The sequence below is a fragment of the Penicillium paradoxum genome, assembly GCF_028828445.1.
Source record: "Penicillium paradoxum strain IBT 22861 chromosome Unknown utg000005l_segment0_segment0, whole genome shotgun sequence".
Classification (NCBI taxonomy): Eukaryota; Fungi; Ascomycota; class Eurotiomycetes; order Eurotiales; family Aspergillaceae; genus Penicillium; species Penicillium paradoxum.
Window position 1 is genome coordinate 202,134 of NW_026643183.1, and position 18,175 is coordinate 220,308.

Consider the following 18,175-nt stretch of genomic DNA (forward strand, 5'->3'; position numbering starts at 1 on the left):
GGCGATGGCGGGGTACCGCGGGGGAGAAGTGGATAAGATATAGAAGGGGGTATCGCAGTTGGACCAAGGTAGTCTCGGGATTGATCTGAAAAAGAGCAAGAACTAGCTTTTAGAATTTGGACCAGCGAGTTCCTTTATAAAGAAAAGAAGACCAATGAAGAAAGGGGTGTATCCTCTGACTCAAAATCCCTGATCGTCAATGACGCCGATTTTTCGGCGCCGACAGCGGAGTCACGTGACACGGCCACTGGTCGAGTCAGCGCACGATGATCTCCAAATCTCACTTGGGATCTTGAGACAGACTGTCTGTCGTCGTATTGCCCACTGCTAACTTGTATTCTTTTCACTCCATTTAATATCACTCTACGGCTATTTGCGACGGATATCTGCTCCTACTGGCCCCATAGACGGCCCCGAACATCGGAGGTGTTTCTGGCCTGAGGCATCTACTCCGAGGATAGCCGCTACCATCGTACAACACAACACATCGGTGTGTGTCAGTTGGGAGTCGAATTCGGGAAACAATCGGTCTAATATACAATAGTAGAAGTGAATTGGGAATATGGTGTGTAGTCAGGCACGCTCAAAGTGACAACACACATGGTTATACAAAGTTCTTCTCGAATTCAACCAATAATGGATGAACGTCGTCCACGCTAAGCTTGACGGCACGGGGATCCTTCAGCGCGTCATCACCTAGTCTGGATTTCATCAACGCCCGCAATTTTTGGCCATCCTTGTCCGTCTTGCTCTGCATCTGACCAGTCACATCGACAGTGATTGCACCGTCAGCTAGATCCCGTGAGCCGAGGATGAAGATGAGGTTATACTTCATCTGTTTGGCACGTTGGATCTTCTTGCCTAGAGTTTGTGGGCTGCTGTCGACATCAACCAAGAATGTGGAGTCGACTGAAGAGAGTGGACGGGGCGACTCGGCGGTGCCATCATTGAGTAATGCGCGGAATCCAGCGAACTTGGCTAACGCTTCCCGAGCCTGGCGCACAACAGCTTCATCCTGGTTTACCGTCAGGATAATAGCTTGGCGAGGGGAGAGCCAGAATGGCCAGTTGCCACCATGTTCTTCGATGAGCAACGCCAAAAACCGCTCCAATGAACCAAAGATAGCGCGGTGAACCAACACAGGAGTTGCAACTCCAGGTGTAGCTGGGTTGTAGTCTGGCTCACCCTCGGCAACCTGGTACTCTAGCTCGAATCGTTGAGGCAGATTCATGTCTAATTGAATAGTAGAGAGCTGGTGGAATTTGCCAGCTTTATCTTGAAGCTGAATGTCGATCTTAGGGCCGTAAAAGGCACCATCGCCCTCATTTAGCGCCCAATCGCGTCCAGTACTATCCAGCGCTTCGCGCAACTGCGTCTCGGCATTATCCCACATCTCTAAAGTTCCGATATAATCCGTTTCCGGTCGAGTCGAAAGGACCAATCGATACGGACCGAGTCCGAAGGTCTTCATGGCCATATCCACGAATCCGAGCGCCGATGCGATCTCTGACTTGATCTGCTGCGGGCGACAAAAAATATGCCCATCGTCTTGATGGAAACGGCGGACACGTGTCAGACCAGTCAGGGATCCTGACACTTCGTTGCGGTGCAATGGACTGAAGTCTGCATAGCGCACCGGCATGTCGCGGTAGGAGTGATTTTGTGACTTGAAGAGCAGGCAATGCCCAGGACAGTTCATTGGCTTCAGTCCGTATGATTCGTCCTCGCCTATTTCACCATCTGCCTCGCCACTAGCCCCACGGCCAGTAACCTCATACATATCATCCTTGTAGTTCTGCCAGTGGCCTGATATTTCCCATAGCGACTTTTTGTAGATGGTCGGGGTTAAGACTTCACGGAAGCCGTATTGTAGGTATTGGGTGCGGAGGAAGGAGATCAGTTTATTGACGACATGTGTGCCATTCGGGAGGAACAAGGGAGATCCAGGGCTATAGACTGAGGATGTAAAAAGCTCCTGAGCGGTGCCGAGAGCTCGGTGGTCGGTGATCGGTATCGTTGGAGCTTCCGGTTTTGCCCTGTCAGAACAGGAGCAATGGCGAATTGCTGTGTATGACAACGGGCGCGACCGTGCAAACCGCCATGGCAGAGACTTCACGCCAGGCGTCAAGGATCGCGGTCTGAGGCGAAGCAGTGGGCGCATGGTTGCTGAAGAATCTCGATTCTCGGCCGCCGCGGTTTCTCCGATCTTTCTTTCCCCACCGCTTTGCGCAATGCTCTGGCGCTTGCGCCAGTCGCATTCACAGCGTACAAGAGAACGTGCAACATTCTTAAGTGATTTTTTCTAACTGATATATCTACTAGTCCATAAACCTCATAATGCCTTGGTGATATGTTCACGTCATGTCTACAGAACAACCTCGTATTTTGGATCGCCCGCTTGGCGAATCCTGGGTGATGGCATCGACTGCTTCTCTCAAGGAAAATGACACAGACTCCAAAGAAACAAAGGATTTCCACCACAGCAAAGTTATCACAGAGCCAGTTGATCCGGTATCAGAGTCACCGGTATCCTCAACGTCCTCGTCATGGACTATATCAGGCCCGGAGCTTATCATGCCCTCTATCTACGAAACGCCTAGTCCCGAAGGGTCATGGGTCGAATATGTGCGCACCCCGAAGAAACCAGGTTCAGAAGGCATGAAAAAGCGACGCAAAGTCTCCTCGGGTGGCGCAAAGCTACAACAGCAGGATCGAACCGTCGAAGCTAGTGATGGAGATGCTGGTTCTACAGAAAAGGCCGTTGCAAAATTCGAATCCAGATTTCATGGATATACAACCATCTTCCGCAAAGCAATCAACGCAGTCTTGATCGCTATTATCTTGCACCTGTTGGTACTCCCAGAAGTAGTCTATCAAGCCAAAGACCTCTGCCGGCTCCCAAGCATCAAGATTCTTTACCCTAACAGCTGCGTCACCCTCCCCACAATATACCCATCTCGCGGCGCCTTCCAATCGCCTCCCTCCGCAGACGAAACCCTTGCAACCTCTCAGCGGGAACTAGAGTCCATATTCGACACGGCTCTCGAAACTCTCACACCTCTGTCCGCAATCCTAAAACAAAGCGAAAGCATGCTCGCCGACCTAGAATCCCAACTGAAGTCAACCTTCCCAGACGCCCGAAATGCGCTGGACCTTGAATTCACCGGCGGCAACCAAGCCGTGCAAACAGCAGTATGGCAATTCGACTCTCTGCGAGCGGACCTACGCTCCGCAATTGACAGCCTGTTAGCCTCCCCACCAACTCCAGAAACCGGCGGTAGTGTAGCTCTTGACGCCCGACTCGCCAACCAAATGCGACGGCGGTCAGAATACCTCGAGCGACTGCGTACGCAAATCCGCAGCAAAGCGGACTCGCTCAACACGCGATTCATAACTTTGGACGATCACCTCGAAGCAGTTGACGGGATCATAGCACGGGAAGAACGGCGGAGCCCAACATTCTATAAGTACGGATCGTCTAGCTCTGACGATAGTAGCGACCGGTTGCACTCGATGCTTGACTCGCTCCCGCTCGGGTCGTTCGGGGCATATTTATTCCGGGCGCGATCGTCAGGAGATGCCGATGCCAATATCGCTGCTGTGACGGAGTCGTCATCGTCTGTCGCGGCCTCCAGTACATCCACAGAACCCAAGACCCGACCCGCGGCCACTTTTGCCCTGCTCCGGGTGGCGGCCACGCACCACCGTCCCGTTGCTGACTCGGTATTACGTCTATCACGACAACTAAGGGATGTGCGCCGTGCGACTGGAGCCGGGTCCACTTGGTGAATAAAGAGTGGGGGGAAGGTCCCATATCAACGGGGCTGAACGCTCGGAGTTTGATCAGGGTCCGTTCACGTTCATGAAGATTGAAATTACGATGTTCCAATCTTTCAGAGGTGTTACCATAGTTACAGTCTGTTTTTTTTCCAGTTTTTTTTGTTCTATTTTTCGGGGATTTTTTTGATTTTTTGGCAAGGTTTTTGGGCGTTTCAATTGCGCACATGAGACGAGTTGAATGCACAATCACGAGCCACGACTTACAGTATCGTTACCATGATCATTACTTCAATTATTGACGTTGCTTTCCACATAAAATCAATACCCAGGCATGTCGGTGTTTTCCTGCGTCTTGGCGTACATGCCCAGTGCATATCCACACCTTCTCTAGGGCTTCATATCCACGGTTCGTCTATACCAAGTGCCCTGATCAGCCAATCCAACTAAACAGATCTAATTGCCGAATCGAAAAGCATCCACAGGCAATTCAGACTGACATCAATCAAAACTACCAAATCAAGTTTTTTTCCGTTCGGGGTACGGAGTAAAATTTCTGATATTACTTTCGAAGGTTATGCCCAGCTGTGCCTAAATGGGTCTTCTCGGTCCTAAGGGCGGCATGAGAGTTTGCCCAATGCTCCTCCGTACTTCGTACATAGTGGGAGATGCACATGGACATTATAGCCCGAAGGCTATCGAGGTACAATGCATATGATTGATATCAACGCCATCCGAATATCCACATATAAAGTAAAGTTTGGGGTATAGAATGCATGTAGGAAGTATAGACTGCAACAGCTAGAGACAATAAGCGGTGAAGATATAGGATAGTCAATTCCATGCAAGATACTCCGTAGTTGAAAAGTCAATTGATTATTATTCCATATTTGCTCAATAGTAGAGGCATGGGGCTGATAGATACATGATGTCCGCCCAGAGAGTGCCCATGCTACCAGACTGCCCGGAAGCACATTCTAGGCAGCCCAAAAATAGGTTGCAGGCACTTTGGGCCGAAAGGACCAAGAGAAAAAGGGTACATCAGAAAAGGAAAAAGAGTTCAAACGTTGCATCCATCAAACCATTACCATATCCGGTCCAGCCAGTATCCTCGATTCGAGGCGCGTTTCCATTAATGATGCGTCAAAAAGCCAAAGCGCTCAAAAGGACATTTACAGCTGGAGCATGGCGGTCAACAGACCCAGAAGGGACACAGGTCCCAGGTAGGTAGCACCGATAGATGCACCTGCGTTGAAGACAGGGCTCGCGCTAGCGCTAGCGCTGGAGCTGGCACTGGAGGATGAGCTAGGGGAGCTGGGGCTGGAGGTGGAGCTGGAGCTGGAGCCAGAATCCGACCCAGAGGTGCTGGGGCTGCTGGGGCTGCTGGGGCGGCTAGAGCCGCTGGGGGAAGCAGCAGAGCTGGAAGTGTCGGCAGCACTGGAGGTGGAGGTGGAGCTGGACACGACGGTAGACTCAGCAGCCGAAGAGGTGGAGGTTCGAGTAGCCAGAGTGGTGGCGGCAGAGGAAGAGCTCTCGGTGGTAGAAGGAGACTCGGTGGTGGTGGAAGGAGACTCAGAGGTGGTGGACAAGGCATCCTCGGAGCTGGTGGTAGCGTCGATGGTGGTGCTGCGGGTCTTGACGGCGTCAGATCCGGTGAACTTGATGCTGTCGGAGGAGCCAGACTTGTCGGTCCAAGTGTAGGAATCAGCGGGGTTGTAGTTCACGATGTTGACACTCTTGATGTACATGGAGTAGGGGCCCTTGGAGTAATCGGTTGGGCCACCAGCCCAGTCAATGGTACCCTGGGGGTTGGTGGGAGCACCACCAGCCCAGATACCCAGACGAACGTTCATAGGAGTCTGGGGGTAGCGAGCGCCACCCTGGGCCTGGCCATAGGTGACAGTACGAAGAGGCTGACCATCAATCATCCAAACAATGGCTTCCTTGCTCCATTTGATGGTGTAGGTGTGGTAGACATCATGAGGGGTTGCCACAGCTTCCCAGCTCTCGCGGTCCCAAGTAGTGGTATCACCCTTTCCGAAGTAATTGGTTTCAATGCTGTCGGTCCTAGTACCCAACGCTTCCTGCATTTCAGTTAGCCATTATTCTATAATCATTCGGAGCCATAGGTTTGATTTTGCAAATTACATACCCAATCAATCTCATCCTTGTCATCCGATTGCAAGAATGCGGAGCTGACAATGCCTTGACCATGGGAAGTCTTCATCTCGATGGAGACTTCGCCGTAGAAGAGATAGAAGTTGCTTGTCAGGGTAGGGGCATCACCCTCCTTTTCGATAGTAAACACGGCACCATCAGCGCCGGTGGGAACTTTGCCGCCCGTGATCTTAAAGTGGTCGAGAGCACTGGGCTTAGTGAAGTCAAAATGCAGGTTGGACTCGGTAGAACCTGGGTTCGCCGGGCAAGTCTTCTCCATGGGGTTGCAATCGGAGTAAGTCTGAGCAGAGACCAGAGGGGCAGCCATGGCGAGCGCCGCAGCGGCGAGCTTCATGAAAGACGGCATGGTAGATACGATACGCGTCAAACGAATGTGAGTAAACGAAAGAAGCACCGACACCGAGAGAGGAATTAAATATGAAGAAAGAGAGAACTCAGGGAAGGTGGGAGGCTGCACTTTATCTACTCTTCCACTAGGCTACGGTCCATACAGAACCAGATACCCCGTACTCCATCCTCCGTCCTCCGTACTAAGTACAGAGTACAGAGTACGGAGTATCTGGTAAGACACTATACACTGCCACGCTACTAAAAAAAAAATCAGGAGGCGGGGACCGATATGCAAAGAAGAACGCAGCTGATTGGAGGACAGGGAGCTGAGACAACAGGGTACGACTGGGCAAGTGGACCTTTGACTCTCCTCTTTGGGCTCTTTGGCCTCATGGAGAACGATATGAACCTAAAGCTTACCTGATATGAGACTGTGAGGCTGGACATATATCTGAGCATCCATATGCAGATACGAAATGCACCGTCCATGTATGGCGTATGCAGCGACATCGTGACCGGCTCCCTCGTTCACCACGCACACAGGGCTGATCGGCAGATCCGGCCGATCAGTTACATCTATTACATCTGTTACATCTCTTACAGGGTAATCGTGATCACATCGTGGACTCCATAACAATGGCGATATGCATGTATGGCTGACACCGTATTCCAGGTGCTATCGTACGCCATGCTCACTAGACTCCAAAGCCGAGCCGAAATAGGTGGCCTTGTTAAGCGACCGCCAAGGAACTGGTCTTTCGAGTTTCGGATGTCTTACGGAGGACTCCGTACTGCAACCATTATTACCTGACTCTGAACAGGTTAAATTAATATTTACCCACTTGAGCACAGTGCTACTGCGGCCGCCGTAGTCTGGAGTACAAGGCCTCCATAGATCCGGATATGTCCTTGCTCCTCCCACGCGCATAAAATTGCCTCTCAACCCCAAGTCAGCCTCTGCAATAAGACTCACAAGACCAATAAGACTAATAATAACCGTTTGATACGAAGTCCGATCCACGGGGCTCCTATCAGATGACTCAGGAGCCTGTGCCTGGACTAGTGAGACCGTTACCTTCCGGAGACTTTGATTTGCTCTAAAGGGCGCTAATGCCTGTCTGTTATAGAATACGGAGTATGGAGTACGGAGTACGGAGTACTAGCCGATGAACTCGGAACATCCGAGTTATTCTTGTCTCTCTAAGACTCTGTCTAAAACCCGATGTCACAAATCGCGGCAGGTTGTCTTTCTTTCCCAGATCCCTCACATCCATGCGAGAGTGCCATGCAAGGGATGATTATATTGTTTCTATAGGGCACCTCTGCTTCAAAGAATGCTCTTTGTGCTTTGATACATATCATTTCAATCTTGACTACTCCGTACATACTCCGTTCTCGGTGGGGCTCAGATGCAGGAACAAGCGCTACTGAATGATCCAATCACCGCTGTCGACTTTACCCCGAAAAGGCTCGCATAAGGAGATTAAATTAAATTGTACTCCGTACGGAGTACGGAGTAGAGGAAGTGAAAGAGGGGAAATATTCACATGGACGTGGCCCCAGACAAACCTCAGCCATCAAGTTAAACCTCACCAGCCTTCCGACCCTAATTCAACCAATCCCTAAAACATAAGATACACAGAGTCACCTCACAGAGTCACCTCACAGAGTCACCTCGGTAGGTCCAGTCAGTTGAATCTGGACCTTCTTCGTAATGCTCTGTCTCTGAGCATTATAGTCACCATCCCGAGGTTGATTCTTCTGCCCAAGCAGCGTAACAGCCTCAATCACCACATTCGGACGATAGCCAAACCGGCCCAGGATCTTAAGCTTGCCGTTCCGGAACTCAAACTGAATCTGCGCTGCACTGTCCGGCCGAATCGATTCGCCATCATCGAGATAGAGCTCGCCCTCAGCAGATCCATCCGCTCCCGGCGCGATGAGAATCTCAAAGCCGCGTTTCCGCAGCTCCTTTGTCGTCATCGCACTCTCCGTCCGGAGCGGGAGGATACTGCCGCCACGGATATGAATCGGGATATCCGTGACCGCAAGATCGCTGATCGTCTTCACGGCTCCCTCGCCCTGCACAACAGCACCGGTGAACCAATCGTAGAAGAGATCCTTGGGGAAATACGCATCGACCGAGGTAGCGCCCTCTTCCGAGACGGGCGAGACAAGAATCGAATCACCATAGAAGAACTGCAGCTCATTGCCAAAGGTCTGGCTATCCTCCGGATAGACGTAGAACAGCGGCTGGAGGAAGGGGCTACCGGTCACAGTCTGGTGATGGAAGGAAGTATAAAGGTAATCAAGAAGACGATAACGGATATCGATGATCTTCTTCGCGGCTTCTGTCACGGTCGGCCAGCGATAGAATTCCTGTGGAATGGCGCTGAACTCGTTGTGGTTGCGGTAGAATGGGTAGAAGCCCCCGAGCATTGCCCAACGCGCGCACAGCTCTTCGGTCGTGTTTCCGGCGAAACCGCAGACGTCGCTGCCGACCATGGGGACTTGGAAGAATGAAGCGAAGGCGAGCATCTGCGCAATTGAGATGCGGTACTTCTCCCAGTCGCTGACATTGTCGCCGAGCCTAGGGTGGAATGCATCAGTATTCGTGTACGGAGTATCAGGCAGTCTACTAGCATTGGATCTTTGGGTTATCTTACCAGTGGCCGACTTGGGTGCCTGCTCCGGCAAAGGTGCTGCGCGTGATGACCAACGGCCGCACATGAGGTCGGCGCTTCAACATTGCCTCGCGGGAAGCCGAGCTCATCACTAACGTCAGGGTTAGAGAGGTCAAAATAAGCAATCAAGGCAAAGAACTTACTGGTGCCATAAAGATTATGTGTGTCATACTCGGCATAGCCTTCGCCGGCATGGATGAGGTCAGTGTCAATGGTCTTATTGCTAATTGAACCAGCCTCATTTGCAATCTGATAAGGCGGGTTGATCAGGTCTCGGCCAGGCAAGCCGATCTTCTTTCCCTTTCTTCCGTGTTTCGGTTTCCCGTTGACACTACGTTCCTCGATCGTAGCATCGCCTCTCTTGATCCGGTGTGAAGGTTTGCCGGATGAGGATCCAGGCTGGAAGTCAGCTGGGAAACCGGGGATTTTGCGGGGAGGTGATCGGACTGGTGGAGGCGCCGGGGGCAGATCATTCTGCTCAGCGTACTCTGCTGGGTTCGCGCAAGGGTATGGGCAGAAATTGGCAGCTTCGTTCATGTCGATCCAGAGACCATCGATGTCGACGCCGTCTCTTGCGCTGAAGAACCGCCTGAATTCTGAGTTCCAGTAACTTTGTGTATCCGGATTGAACCAGTCTGGGAAGACGGTTACACCGGGCCAGACGGCGCCTGCAGATGCCAGAATAGCGTGTTAGTCACAGTACATATGCAGGTACTAAGCTTCCTCTGGGAGTCTTGCCTTCATAGAGCTCGTTCTGTTCATTATCACGATACAGGAACACACCTTGGTCGGAACCTCGGTTGAAAGCACCGTTGTCTGGGAATAGGACATACTGTTAAAACGGAACTGCAAGAGCGTATGGTCATCGAACTTACCTGAGTGACTGACGGCCGGGTCAACCATCACAATGTATTTCTGGTGATGCTTGTGAAGATAGGAAACCAACCCTCGCATTTTTTGGAGAGGGAATCGCTCATCGTCGAGAGTGAAAACCTTTCGGGCATCCATGTAGTCAATGTCAGTCCACATAGTCTCGAGAGGGATGCCGGCACGGCTGTAGTTGTAGACCACTTCAGCGACGTCAAAGACATCCTGGTAACCATATCGGCAGTTGTGGTACTATAAGAATGTCAGTCACAATGCAACGCCAAGGTTTTGATTTTGAACTGGACGAAATGTACCCCAAAACTCCAGTAGCTCTGCATCACAGGCAGACCAACAACTTCAGAATACTGCTCGCTAACTTCCTTGGGCGTCGGACCAGCCATGAAGTAAAAGTCCAAAACACCTCCGAGAGTGTTATATTCGAGGTACTGCTTGCCATCCTCGGTCTTATCAATCTTGATGTCCATGCCATTTGAATTCAAGAAGAAGACGCCATGCGTGCCCTTCTCTCCACGGTGGTCAATGTAAAGAGGGTGATCACCATAGAGATTCGACTTCTCGGGAACGGCATAAGCATCGCGGTTCCAAATCGTGCGCGTATATTTCTCCGTGGGCAGACGGAGCGAGTCAGTGTGTTCGCCCAAACCATATAGATTTGGTTCATTGGGGAGCCAAGTGCGCAAATTCAAGTACTGGGACTGGAAGACGATATTGGTGTCAGAGGTGTCGAAGAGTACTTCTTCCCCACGTAGGACCCGGAATGAGAAGGGATTCTCCTCGAAGTCAAAGCTGAGGGCAGACTTCTTATGGTGAGCTCTTCCGCTTTCAGGTCTCGGCAGGACATATTCTGGGACTTGGTAGACCTCCTCCTTGGCATCGTAGATCATCACATGGAGGCGGTTATCTAGTAAATAGGTGCATGTAAGCATACATCTATACTTCGGGAGGATGTATGAGGGTCTTGCAGCATACCAGTTTGGGTCTCTACGAGAAGCTTCAAATTCGGTAGATCCGTGCCATAGGTGTTACAGGCATCTCCAGCAAGTTCAAGGTCCGCAGTCAAGGTCTGACCCAACTGCTTCACGTTAGAAGCCGTGTAGCCGGGACAACCCTCGAGTGGCGATGTCGGTTTCACGACAGCAGCAGCCACAAGGGGAGCCAGGAGGAACAACGTGCCTCTCATGATGGAAATCAGGCAAACGTTGAAGTACAACAGGATACACTAGAGCTCTGGGTGGATTTACAAGGGAACCAGTGCACCCTTTTAAAGCAGGATGCACCGGTCCAGATCCCAATTGAGGGGAAGGAGGTGCGGGGATTGTGATGTCGCATAGACCAAGGAGATCCCTACAGGCAGGGAGCAATTGTTGCATGATGAGTAGTATTGCATAACCTTGCATTGATCATGCTTCCACTGCACCGGCGATGTGCGGAGAAACGGGCAATTATCGGTTTCTCCCTCTTGGCTGTGATCGGACATCGCGAACTTCCCACGTTGTACTCCGTACATCGAATATACATCGACGGAAATCAACGTCGTACGGCGTGGCTCCAGATTCATACTAGGACCACCTAGCTTTTACTGCATTGGGTATGGGGACTGTTAATTCCCCGGAGTTTGCCCGGGTTTAAGCCTAAAGCAATGACGTTGTGAGAGATAGAGGGTTCCACATCAGGTCCTTGTCGGACAGGGTCTCCCGGCTGTACATCACCCGATTCCTTGAAGGCCTATATTTTAGTTAAATTGGTAATCTTATTGATGAAACAGCCATCGAATAGGCTTTCTATTCAGCCCAAGGGCTTTCTCTAGACATCATTCGTCATGGATAAAAAAAAGAAAATCGTCAACGCCATTGGGCCCATGTGATCCTGACCAGAAACCCTCTGATGTTCTCAATTACCGCCGTTCGTCTTTTTCGTTCTTTCGCTCAAACCTTCTGTCCAGCAGTGGCGGCCTTGACATCCTCCTCCGAGCTCATGATCTGTACCTTGATGGCACCAGTCTTGGGGTCAGAGGCGGTCTCAAAGGCCTTGAGGGCATCCTCAAGGGCGTAACGGTGTGTAACCAGCTTGCTCAGGTCAATTACACCGTTCTGGACGAGACGAATGGCCCGGGGCCAAGTGTTGCAGTAGCGGTACTGGTACTGCAGGTCGATCTCCTGGGTGCTGAGACGCATGAAGGGAATGGTCATCTCGTTCTTGCCGACACCGATGACAAAGACCTTGCCACCGAACTTGACACTCCAGATAGCAGAGTTGACACTGCTCTCAACACCGGTGCACTCCAGGGCCAGCTTGGGGCGTAGAGCATCAGGGCCAGAGCCCTTGCCATCATTGAAAGCATTGATGATACCTTCAGCACACTCCTCGGCTGACTTGCCAATCTCCACCTTATACGTGCGTACTTCAGGGGCCAGGCTCTTCGCGAAGGCCAGACGACCCTCGTCAATGTCGGTGATAACAATGGGGCAGGCACCAGCAGCACGTGCGCTGAGCAAACTAATCAGACCGATAGGACCGGCACCGGTGATGAGGAGCGGGTCACCGAGACGCAGACCACTGCGCTCAATAGCTGCCAAGCTCACACTGAGAGGCTCCAACATAGCACCAGCCTCATAGCTCATATTGTCGATCTTGTGGCACCAGATGGCAGGGTGGTTGACGTACCGCCGGAGCAGGCCATCGACGGGCGGGGTGGACAGGAAAGCGACACTCTCGCACCCGTTGTAGCGGCCGGTCAGGCAGGGCTCGCAGGCGTTACAGATAACGTTGGGCTCAACGGCGACGCGGTCGCCGACCTTGAGGTGAGTGACATCAGGAGCTACCGCAAGAATCTGGCCGGCCGATTCATGGCCGAGGATGTGGTCGCCCGTGACAATCATAGGACCAATGCAACCAGCGTGCCAGAAGTGGACATCGGAGCCGCAAATACCTGTGCTGCGCACCTCAACTGTGACCTCGCCGGGCTTCAGGCCCTTACCAGCATTGATGTCCTCTGCGGTTGGGGTGGACTCGGCAATCCAGAGGTCATGTTTGGGGTTGGTGTACACACCGATATTGGTCTTGGTAACAGTTGCAGATGCCATTATTGTATAGTCAGGGAGGGGAGCAAATAGATAGGGAATCTATGCATGAATGCAAGGCGGGAATAGCTACTTTAATACCTCCGAATACCCGGTGTCCAGGTGATCTCATATATGCGACCAGCTGTCCATCCAACCCCACGGTGATATGTACAGAGAGTAACAAAAAGTGGAGCGGAGGGGCATTCGATTTAACCGCGCGGGGGTCATTTGCTCTCTCCGGCTCAATCAGGAAACCCTTGCCCGCTCTCAGTCTCGGGCCGAGTCATAGAGTCGGCTATCGGTTAATTTTCTGAAGCTGTATTCTTCGATTTCCAGATGCCTCATGTCCTGCTCTTAAGGTATGGAAAACCAAAAGCATCATTGCAACTATCAGAGAGAACCTCTTCTCTGGCAAGATCATCGTGAAAGGCAATTCTCCGGTGGAGGTGGATTTCAAGTGGAGGAAATGCCTTTTTCCGAGCCAAACAGTGCAAACCCCGGCTTTCTTTTGACGGAGAACTGCTCTCCCATGTTGAGGATCTATATAAGTTCCAACGTTGCCCTACGAAGATATGTAGGGATCCTATACCCCTTCTTTTGCTCTTCTTTGAAGCCTCCCAGGATTGAGCAACCTCATCCAAATCCACTCTCTACATAGTAGTTGTTCTACCCTTTTTTCAGTATAAGGGAGAACTGTGTAACTTATCTTGTCATCTGACGATCGTGGATGGGTGTGAGACGAGAATGGTCCAGTCGTCTGGCCAAGTCCTGCACGATCATGACCTGTGCATGAGACTGGTAGCAACGGTTCTTTAGAAGTGCCATGGCTGTGTTTGTTACCCACAGATTTACATCACATGGATATAACATAAAGAGACAAATGTTGGTATTGGTATCGTATCGTTGATTATACTATTCCATATAAAAGCTAGCAGAGACTCAGTTATCAGCGTTGAGAACTGGCACATTAAGCTATATATAATAATAAAAAAAAGCACTCAAGCAAATAATCCTGGGTAGCTTCTTTGCCGGGTTCAATATCGTCCGTAATCTCTTCGGCATGTACTTCCTTGCGTAGATTGCCAGCCACGTGTTCCTATCATCGTATTGGATCTCTTGGTGAAGCACCTCTTTTCTTGTTCTTCCGAGTTTGGGCTTGGGAAACTCGAAAATCTGGCCCAATTTTTGGAGGTAATGGCGGACCGGAACGATGTTTATATATCTCATACATAAACCTTCGAAGCAACTGGTTTTCTTTTAGTTTAAAACCCAACCCTTACTATGAACAAGATATACCCTCCTCATTCCTATCTTATACTCAGACAGAAAAAAGATCCCCAATTCTTCTATCCGGGGTATTGTTCCAGCTACCACTCTGGTGAATGGGGATGGACGCACGTACAATGCTCTAGCATCTGGGCAGAGAGGCACCAAAGTTCCCGGCCACTTTCCAAATCTATACTTTTGAGGAAAAACATCTCTATTTATCTGACCTGAAAAAACGAATTCGCTCTAAACCTCTAACCTCTCTATGGAACCCCATGATAATGTTCACTGTAGCTGGTGTGAAAAGTGCCTCACGTGACCGGCACAATTCCTAACGTTCCCGAGTCAAATCTTCATCCGTTTCTGCCGTTGCGCGAGACTCCAGATCATTAGATCATACTGTTTTCTATCAGCGACTGCTTCGGGTGTCTTTCGCTTACTTCTTCTTTCTCACTCCTTTCCTCCGCAGTATTAAAAATGCCCGCCGCCACCCGTGCCGTCCTGCGGCAATCGCAGTTCCTGACCCGGAGAACTGCCGTCAGACACGCCTCGTCCACCTCGGAGGCTGCCTCCAAGGCCAGTGAGACTGCTGCCTCTGCTGCCTCCAAGGCTTCTGAGGGTCTGTCCAAGGTCTCTGCCTCCGCTGGTCCTGCTCTCTCGAACGCCGCTGGTGCTCTGCGCAAGATTGGTGGTCCCGCCGGCAAGGTCATCTCTTTCGTCGATTGTAAGGGACACCCTTGATTTTTCTCCCATTTGAATGATCGGCACGGAGTGTTGGATATGGGGTACCAATTGAGGGCGAAAGTCAACGATTGACCTATTGGCCCCGTCGGAGTTGCGGCCACTCAATTCCAACCTCCTTGTTGACTTCAATACGCGGATTTCATTTGTACCACGTGCCCAGCTAACCAACAATCAATCTAGCTATGATCCCCCCTACCGTCTACTACTCCAAGGTCGGCATTGAGCTCGGCAGACTGGTGTTCCGTGGCCAGAACATGGCTCCTCCGTAAGTCCGACTTCGTATTCGATGCTTTCGCCCCAATCTAACAAATCCTTCACAGCAACCTGGCTACCTTCCAGTCCTACTTCCAGCCCTTCATCACCAACCCTGCCGCTCTCAAGACCCTCCCCTCGCCCTCAACCATCCTTGCCCGTATCCGCAACGCCAGCCCCAAGCAGCTTGCCCTTGCCGGTGTCACCGCTGCTGAGGTCATTGGCTTCTTCACCGTTGGTGAGATGATCGGTCGCATGAACATTGTTGGTTACCGTGGCGAGGTTGCCCACGCGCACTAAATGGATGTGGATAGAAGAGAATCGTCCTTTCCTTTTTCCCTATGTTAATCTTCCTGCGCGCTGTGTATGATAGACGATGGAATTTAAACTGTTGTCTGAGATAGACCTTGTTTTTGCAATTCATTACCCGTGTTGTTTGTTCCATGAAAGCGTAAAAGCCATTGGTGTTGATGACGACTTGGCAATAGTACTCCGTACAAACCATAGTGTTCCAGGATGCTAGATCCCACCTACCTATTCTATTTTTTCCCCCTAGACTTCTTTGTAGTAATGTTCTGGCTTTCTAGGCTTCGATTCTAAGTCCAATTTCATACTCTATCTCTCTTATGCACGAACAATCCAGCCCTTGCAAATAGGTATCTTGTTATGTTTCTGGAGATCATGGCGTGCACAACGCTGATTGGCCCGGGAGCAAAGTCGGCGGACCACTTTTTTTTTCTTTGCGAAATATCAACGACGTTTTCGACTCAACCCCAAAAAGAATGGATGCCTTCAGATTGTTGACCCGGTCGTCTAAATTAAAGCCCGCCTCGGCTTCAGACTCTCGTCTGCCGTCAACTGGGAAGGCAGCCAATCCGCAGCTTTTCCGGACTGCGGAGACCGACCAGCTCGAGTCTGCCAAGCATGGCAAAAAAAGAAAGAGAGCCGTTGCCGCCCAACAGGATGAAGAAGATGTCCCTGATCTCGACTTTTTCAGTTCCAACAAGCGCTCTGCAGCAAGTGCGGCGGAAACCGCGGTTGTGACCGAAGGCGACGATGAGGAAGCCCCTGCAGATGCTGAATCAGATGATGATTCCATGGACGAAGTGCAGCGTCGCACAATCTTGAACTCACATATGATCAAGGTCACAGATATGCGCGACCTGGAAGAGATCCAGGCACAATCTACCACTACCAAGGAATCTAAAAAGAAGAAGTCAAAGACAGCAGAGGCGCCTGTTCTTAGTAAGAAAGAGCAAAAGCGTGCCAGACGCTTGTTCCCGCAGCCTCTGCTCAACTTCAAGGAGCTTCGGTCTAAATACAAGATCTCCTCGCGACTTGCAGAGAACGTTGCGGATCAAGGCTTTACAGTACCTACAGAGGTTCAACTTGGAACACTTCCCTTGCTCCTTGAAGAGACTTCTGAGCCAGATCTCTTGGTTGTTGCTCCCACCGGCAGTGGCAAGACTCTGTCTTTCTTGATTCCCGTGATCAACAAAATTGTTCGACACCACCACTCAAAGCCAGACGAGCACGGCATCTTATCTGTCGTTGTAGCCCCTACCAAGGAGCTTGCAAGCCAGATCGTCAATGAAGGCCGCAAGTTAGTGGCTGGAACTGGTGTTAAGATCACTTTGATGAGAAAGGGTATGCGCGTTGGAGATGATGGTGAAGCCAATGTCCTTGATGAGGACAGTGAAGCGTCATCTGGGTCGGAAGACGAAGATGCCAACAGCAAGCCAGCAAAGGAGCGAGCCAGCATTCCCGTCACTAAAAGTGATATTCTTGTCACTACACCCCTGATGTTGGTTAATGCTTTGTCTGCGAACCGCACAACTACTATGGCAACGTTACCTCTAGTGCGCAGTTTGGTTCTGGACGAAGCTGATGTCCTCCTGGATCCCTTGTTCCGGGAACAGACGCTTGACATTTGGAAATCATGCTCACACCCTGACTTGCGTGTTGGGCTCTGGTCAGCCACTATGGGGTCTAACATCGAGGACCTCACTAAGTCGACCATCAAAGAGCGACTGGAAGACCTTGGACAAAAGCCAAGCGAGCCACATGCACTGCTTCGTCTAGTTGTGGGGTTGAAAGACTCTGCAATTCCCAACATTGAGCACAAACTTGTGTACGCAGCAACAGAGCAGGGTAAGCTGCTTGGACTTCGCCAACTTCTTCGCCCCGCTGCAGCCTCAGCATCAGACATCCGCCTTCGCCCCCCCTTCCTCATTTTCACACAGACCATCCCCCGTGCGGTGGCCCTGCACTCCGAACTCAAATATGATATCCCCGCTGAAGCAGGCGGATCATCACGTATTGCCGTTCTCCACTCCGATCTCTCTGACGACCAGCGATCCGAAATCATGCGCGATTTCCGCAAAGGCGAGATCTGGATCCTGGTTACAACCGACCTGCTAGCTCGCGGTGTCGACTTCCGCGGCATCAACGGCGTCGTCAACTATGATATCCCCAACTCAGCAGCCGTGTACGTCCACCGCGTGGGACGAACCGGTCGTGCTGGTCGCGAGGGCGGTATCGCTGTTACCTACTACACCAAGGAAGACATTCCCTATGTCAAGAGCATTGCCAACATCATCGACGTCAGCGAGAAGCTGCGTGGAAAAGAAGGCGACAAGTCCATCCAGAAATGGCTGCTCGATGCTCTGCCAAATTTGAGCAAAAACAGCAAGAAAGACATGAAGAAGTACGGTGTCAAGGCGCGCCAGACCCCGAGACTGAATGATAAGGAAGAGGACGGCAAGGGTGCTCGTGGTATGAGGATTAGCACCAAGAGTGGCTTCGAGCGCCGCCTGGAAAATAACAAAAGGGGTGCTATTGCAGCCAGCCGCATCAGGAAGGCAGCTGCGGCAGCTGAAGGCAATACTAGCGATGCTGGTAGCTGGGCTGGATTGGATGATTAAATGCTCGAGTTTTCTGTACAGTATACTATTGGTACTATGTTATTCCCATAATCAATCATGATCATTTCAT

General features: G+C 51.1%; 7 protein-coding genes across 7 annotated transcripts; 3 read left to right on the forward strand and 4 right to left on the reverse strand.

Moving 5' to 3' along the window:
- Positions 1 to 604: 604 nt before the first annotated feature.
- Positions 605 to 2,161, reverse strand: N7457_005119 (threonine--tRNA ligase MST1; the record flags this gene model as incomplete). Its single annotated transcript, XM_057176164.1, has 1 exon — positions 605 to 2,161. The coding sequence occupies one exon, from the start codon at positions 2,159 to 2,161 to the stop codon at positions 605 to 607; it is 1,557 nt and encodes a 518-aa protein (XP_057030466.1).
- Positions 2,162 to 2,361: 200 nt separating this feature from the next.
- Positions 2,362 to 3,789, forward strand: N7457_005120 (uncharacterized protein; the record flags this gene model as incomplete). The annotated part of the gene is made up of 1 exon (XM_057176165.1): positions 2,362 to 3,789. The coding sequence occupies one exon, from the start codon at positions 2,362 to 2,364 to the stop codon at positions 3,787 to 3,789; it is 1,428 nt and encodes a 475-aa protein (XP_057030467.1).
- Positions 3,790 to 4,949: 1,160 nt separating this feature from the next.
- On the reverse strand, positions 4,950 to 6,301 carry N7457_005121 (glycoside hydrolase family 16 protein; the record flags this gene model as incomplete). Its single annotated transcript, XM_057176166.1, has 2 exons — positions 4,950 to 5,861; positions 5,930 to 6,301. The coding sequence occupies 2 exons, from the start codon at positions 6,299 to 6,301 to the stop codon at positions 4,950 to 4,952; spliced, it is 1,284 nt and encodes a 427-aa protein (XP_057030468.1).
- Positions 6,302 to 7,947: 1,646 nt separating this feature from the next.
- Positions 7,948 to 11,037, reverse strand: agdC (putative alpha-glucosidase; the record flags this gene model as incomplete). Its single annotated transcript, XM_057176167.1, has 7 exons — positions 7,948 to 8,875; positions 8,952 to 9,060; positions 9,113 to 9,637; positions 9,753 to 9,785; positions 9,845 to 10,088; positions 10,151 to 10,758; positions 10,827 to 11,037. The coding sequence occupies 7 exons, from the start codon at positions 11,035 to 11,037 to the stop codon at positions 7,948 to 7,950; spliced, it is 2,658 nt and encodes an 885-aa protein (XP_057030469.1).
- Positions 11,038 to 11,782: 745 nt separating this feature from the next.
- N7457_005123 (NAD(P)-dependent alcohol dehydrogenase) lies at positions 11,783 to 12,940 on the reverse strand (the record flags this gene model as incomplete). The annotated part of the gene is made up of 1 exon (XM_057176168.1): positions 11,783 to 12,940. The coding sequence occupies one exon, from the start codon at positions 12,938 to 12,940 to the stop codon at positions 11,783 to 11,785; it is 1,158 nt and encodes a 385-aa protein (XP_057030470.1).
- Positions 12,941 to 14,662: 1,722 nt separating this feature from the next.
- N7457_005124 (F1F0 ATP synthase subunit g) lies at positions 14,663 to 15,481 on the forward strand (the record flags this gene model as incomplete). Its single annotated transcript, XM_057176169.1, has 3 exons — positions 14,663 to 14,909; positions 15,110 to 15,194; positions 15,250 to 15,481. The coding sequence occupies 3 exons, from the start codon at positions 14,663 to 14,665 to the stop codon at positions 15,479 to 15,481; spliced, it is 564 nt and encodes a 187-aa protein (XP_057030471.1).
- A 482-nt stretch (positions 15,482 to 15,963) lies between these two features.
- On the forward strand, positions 15,964 to 18,105 carry rok1 (RNA-dependent ATPase ROK1; the record flags this gene model as incomplete). Its single annotated transcript, XM_057176170.1, has 1 exon — positions 15,964 to 18,105. The coding sequence occupies one exon, from the start codon at positions 15,964 to 15,966 to the stop codon at positions 18,103 to 18,105; it is 2,142 nt and encodes a 713-aa protein (XP_057030472.1).
- Positions 18,106 to 18,175: the final 70 nt, after the last annotated feature.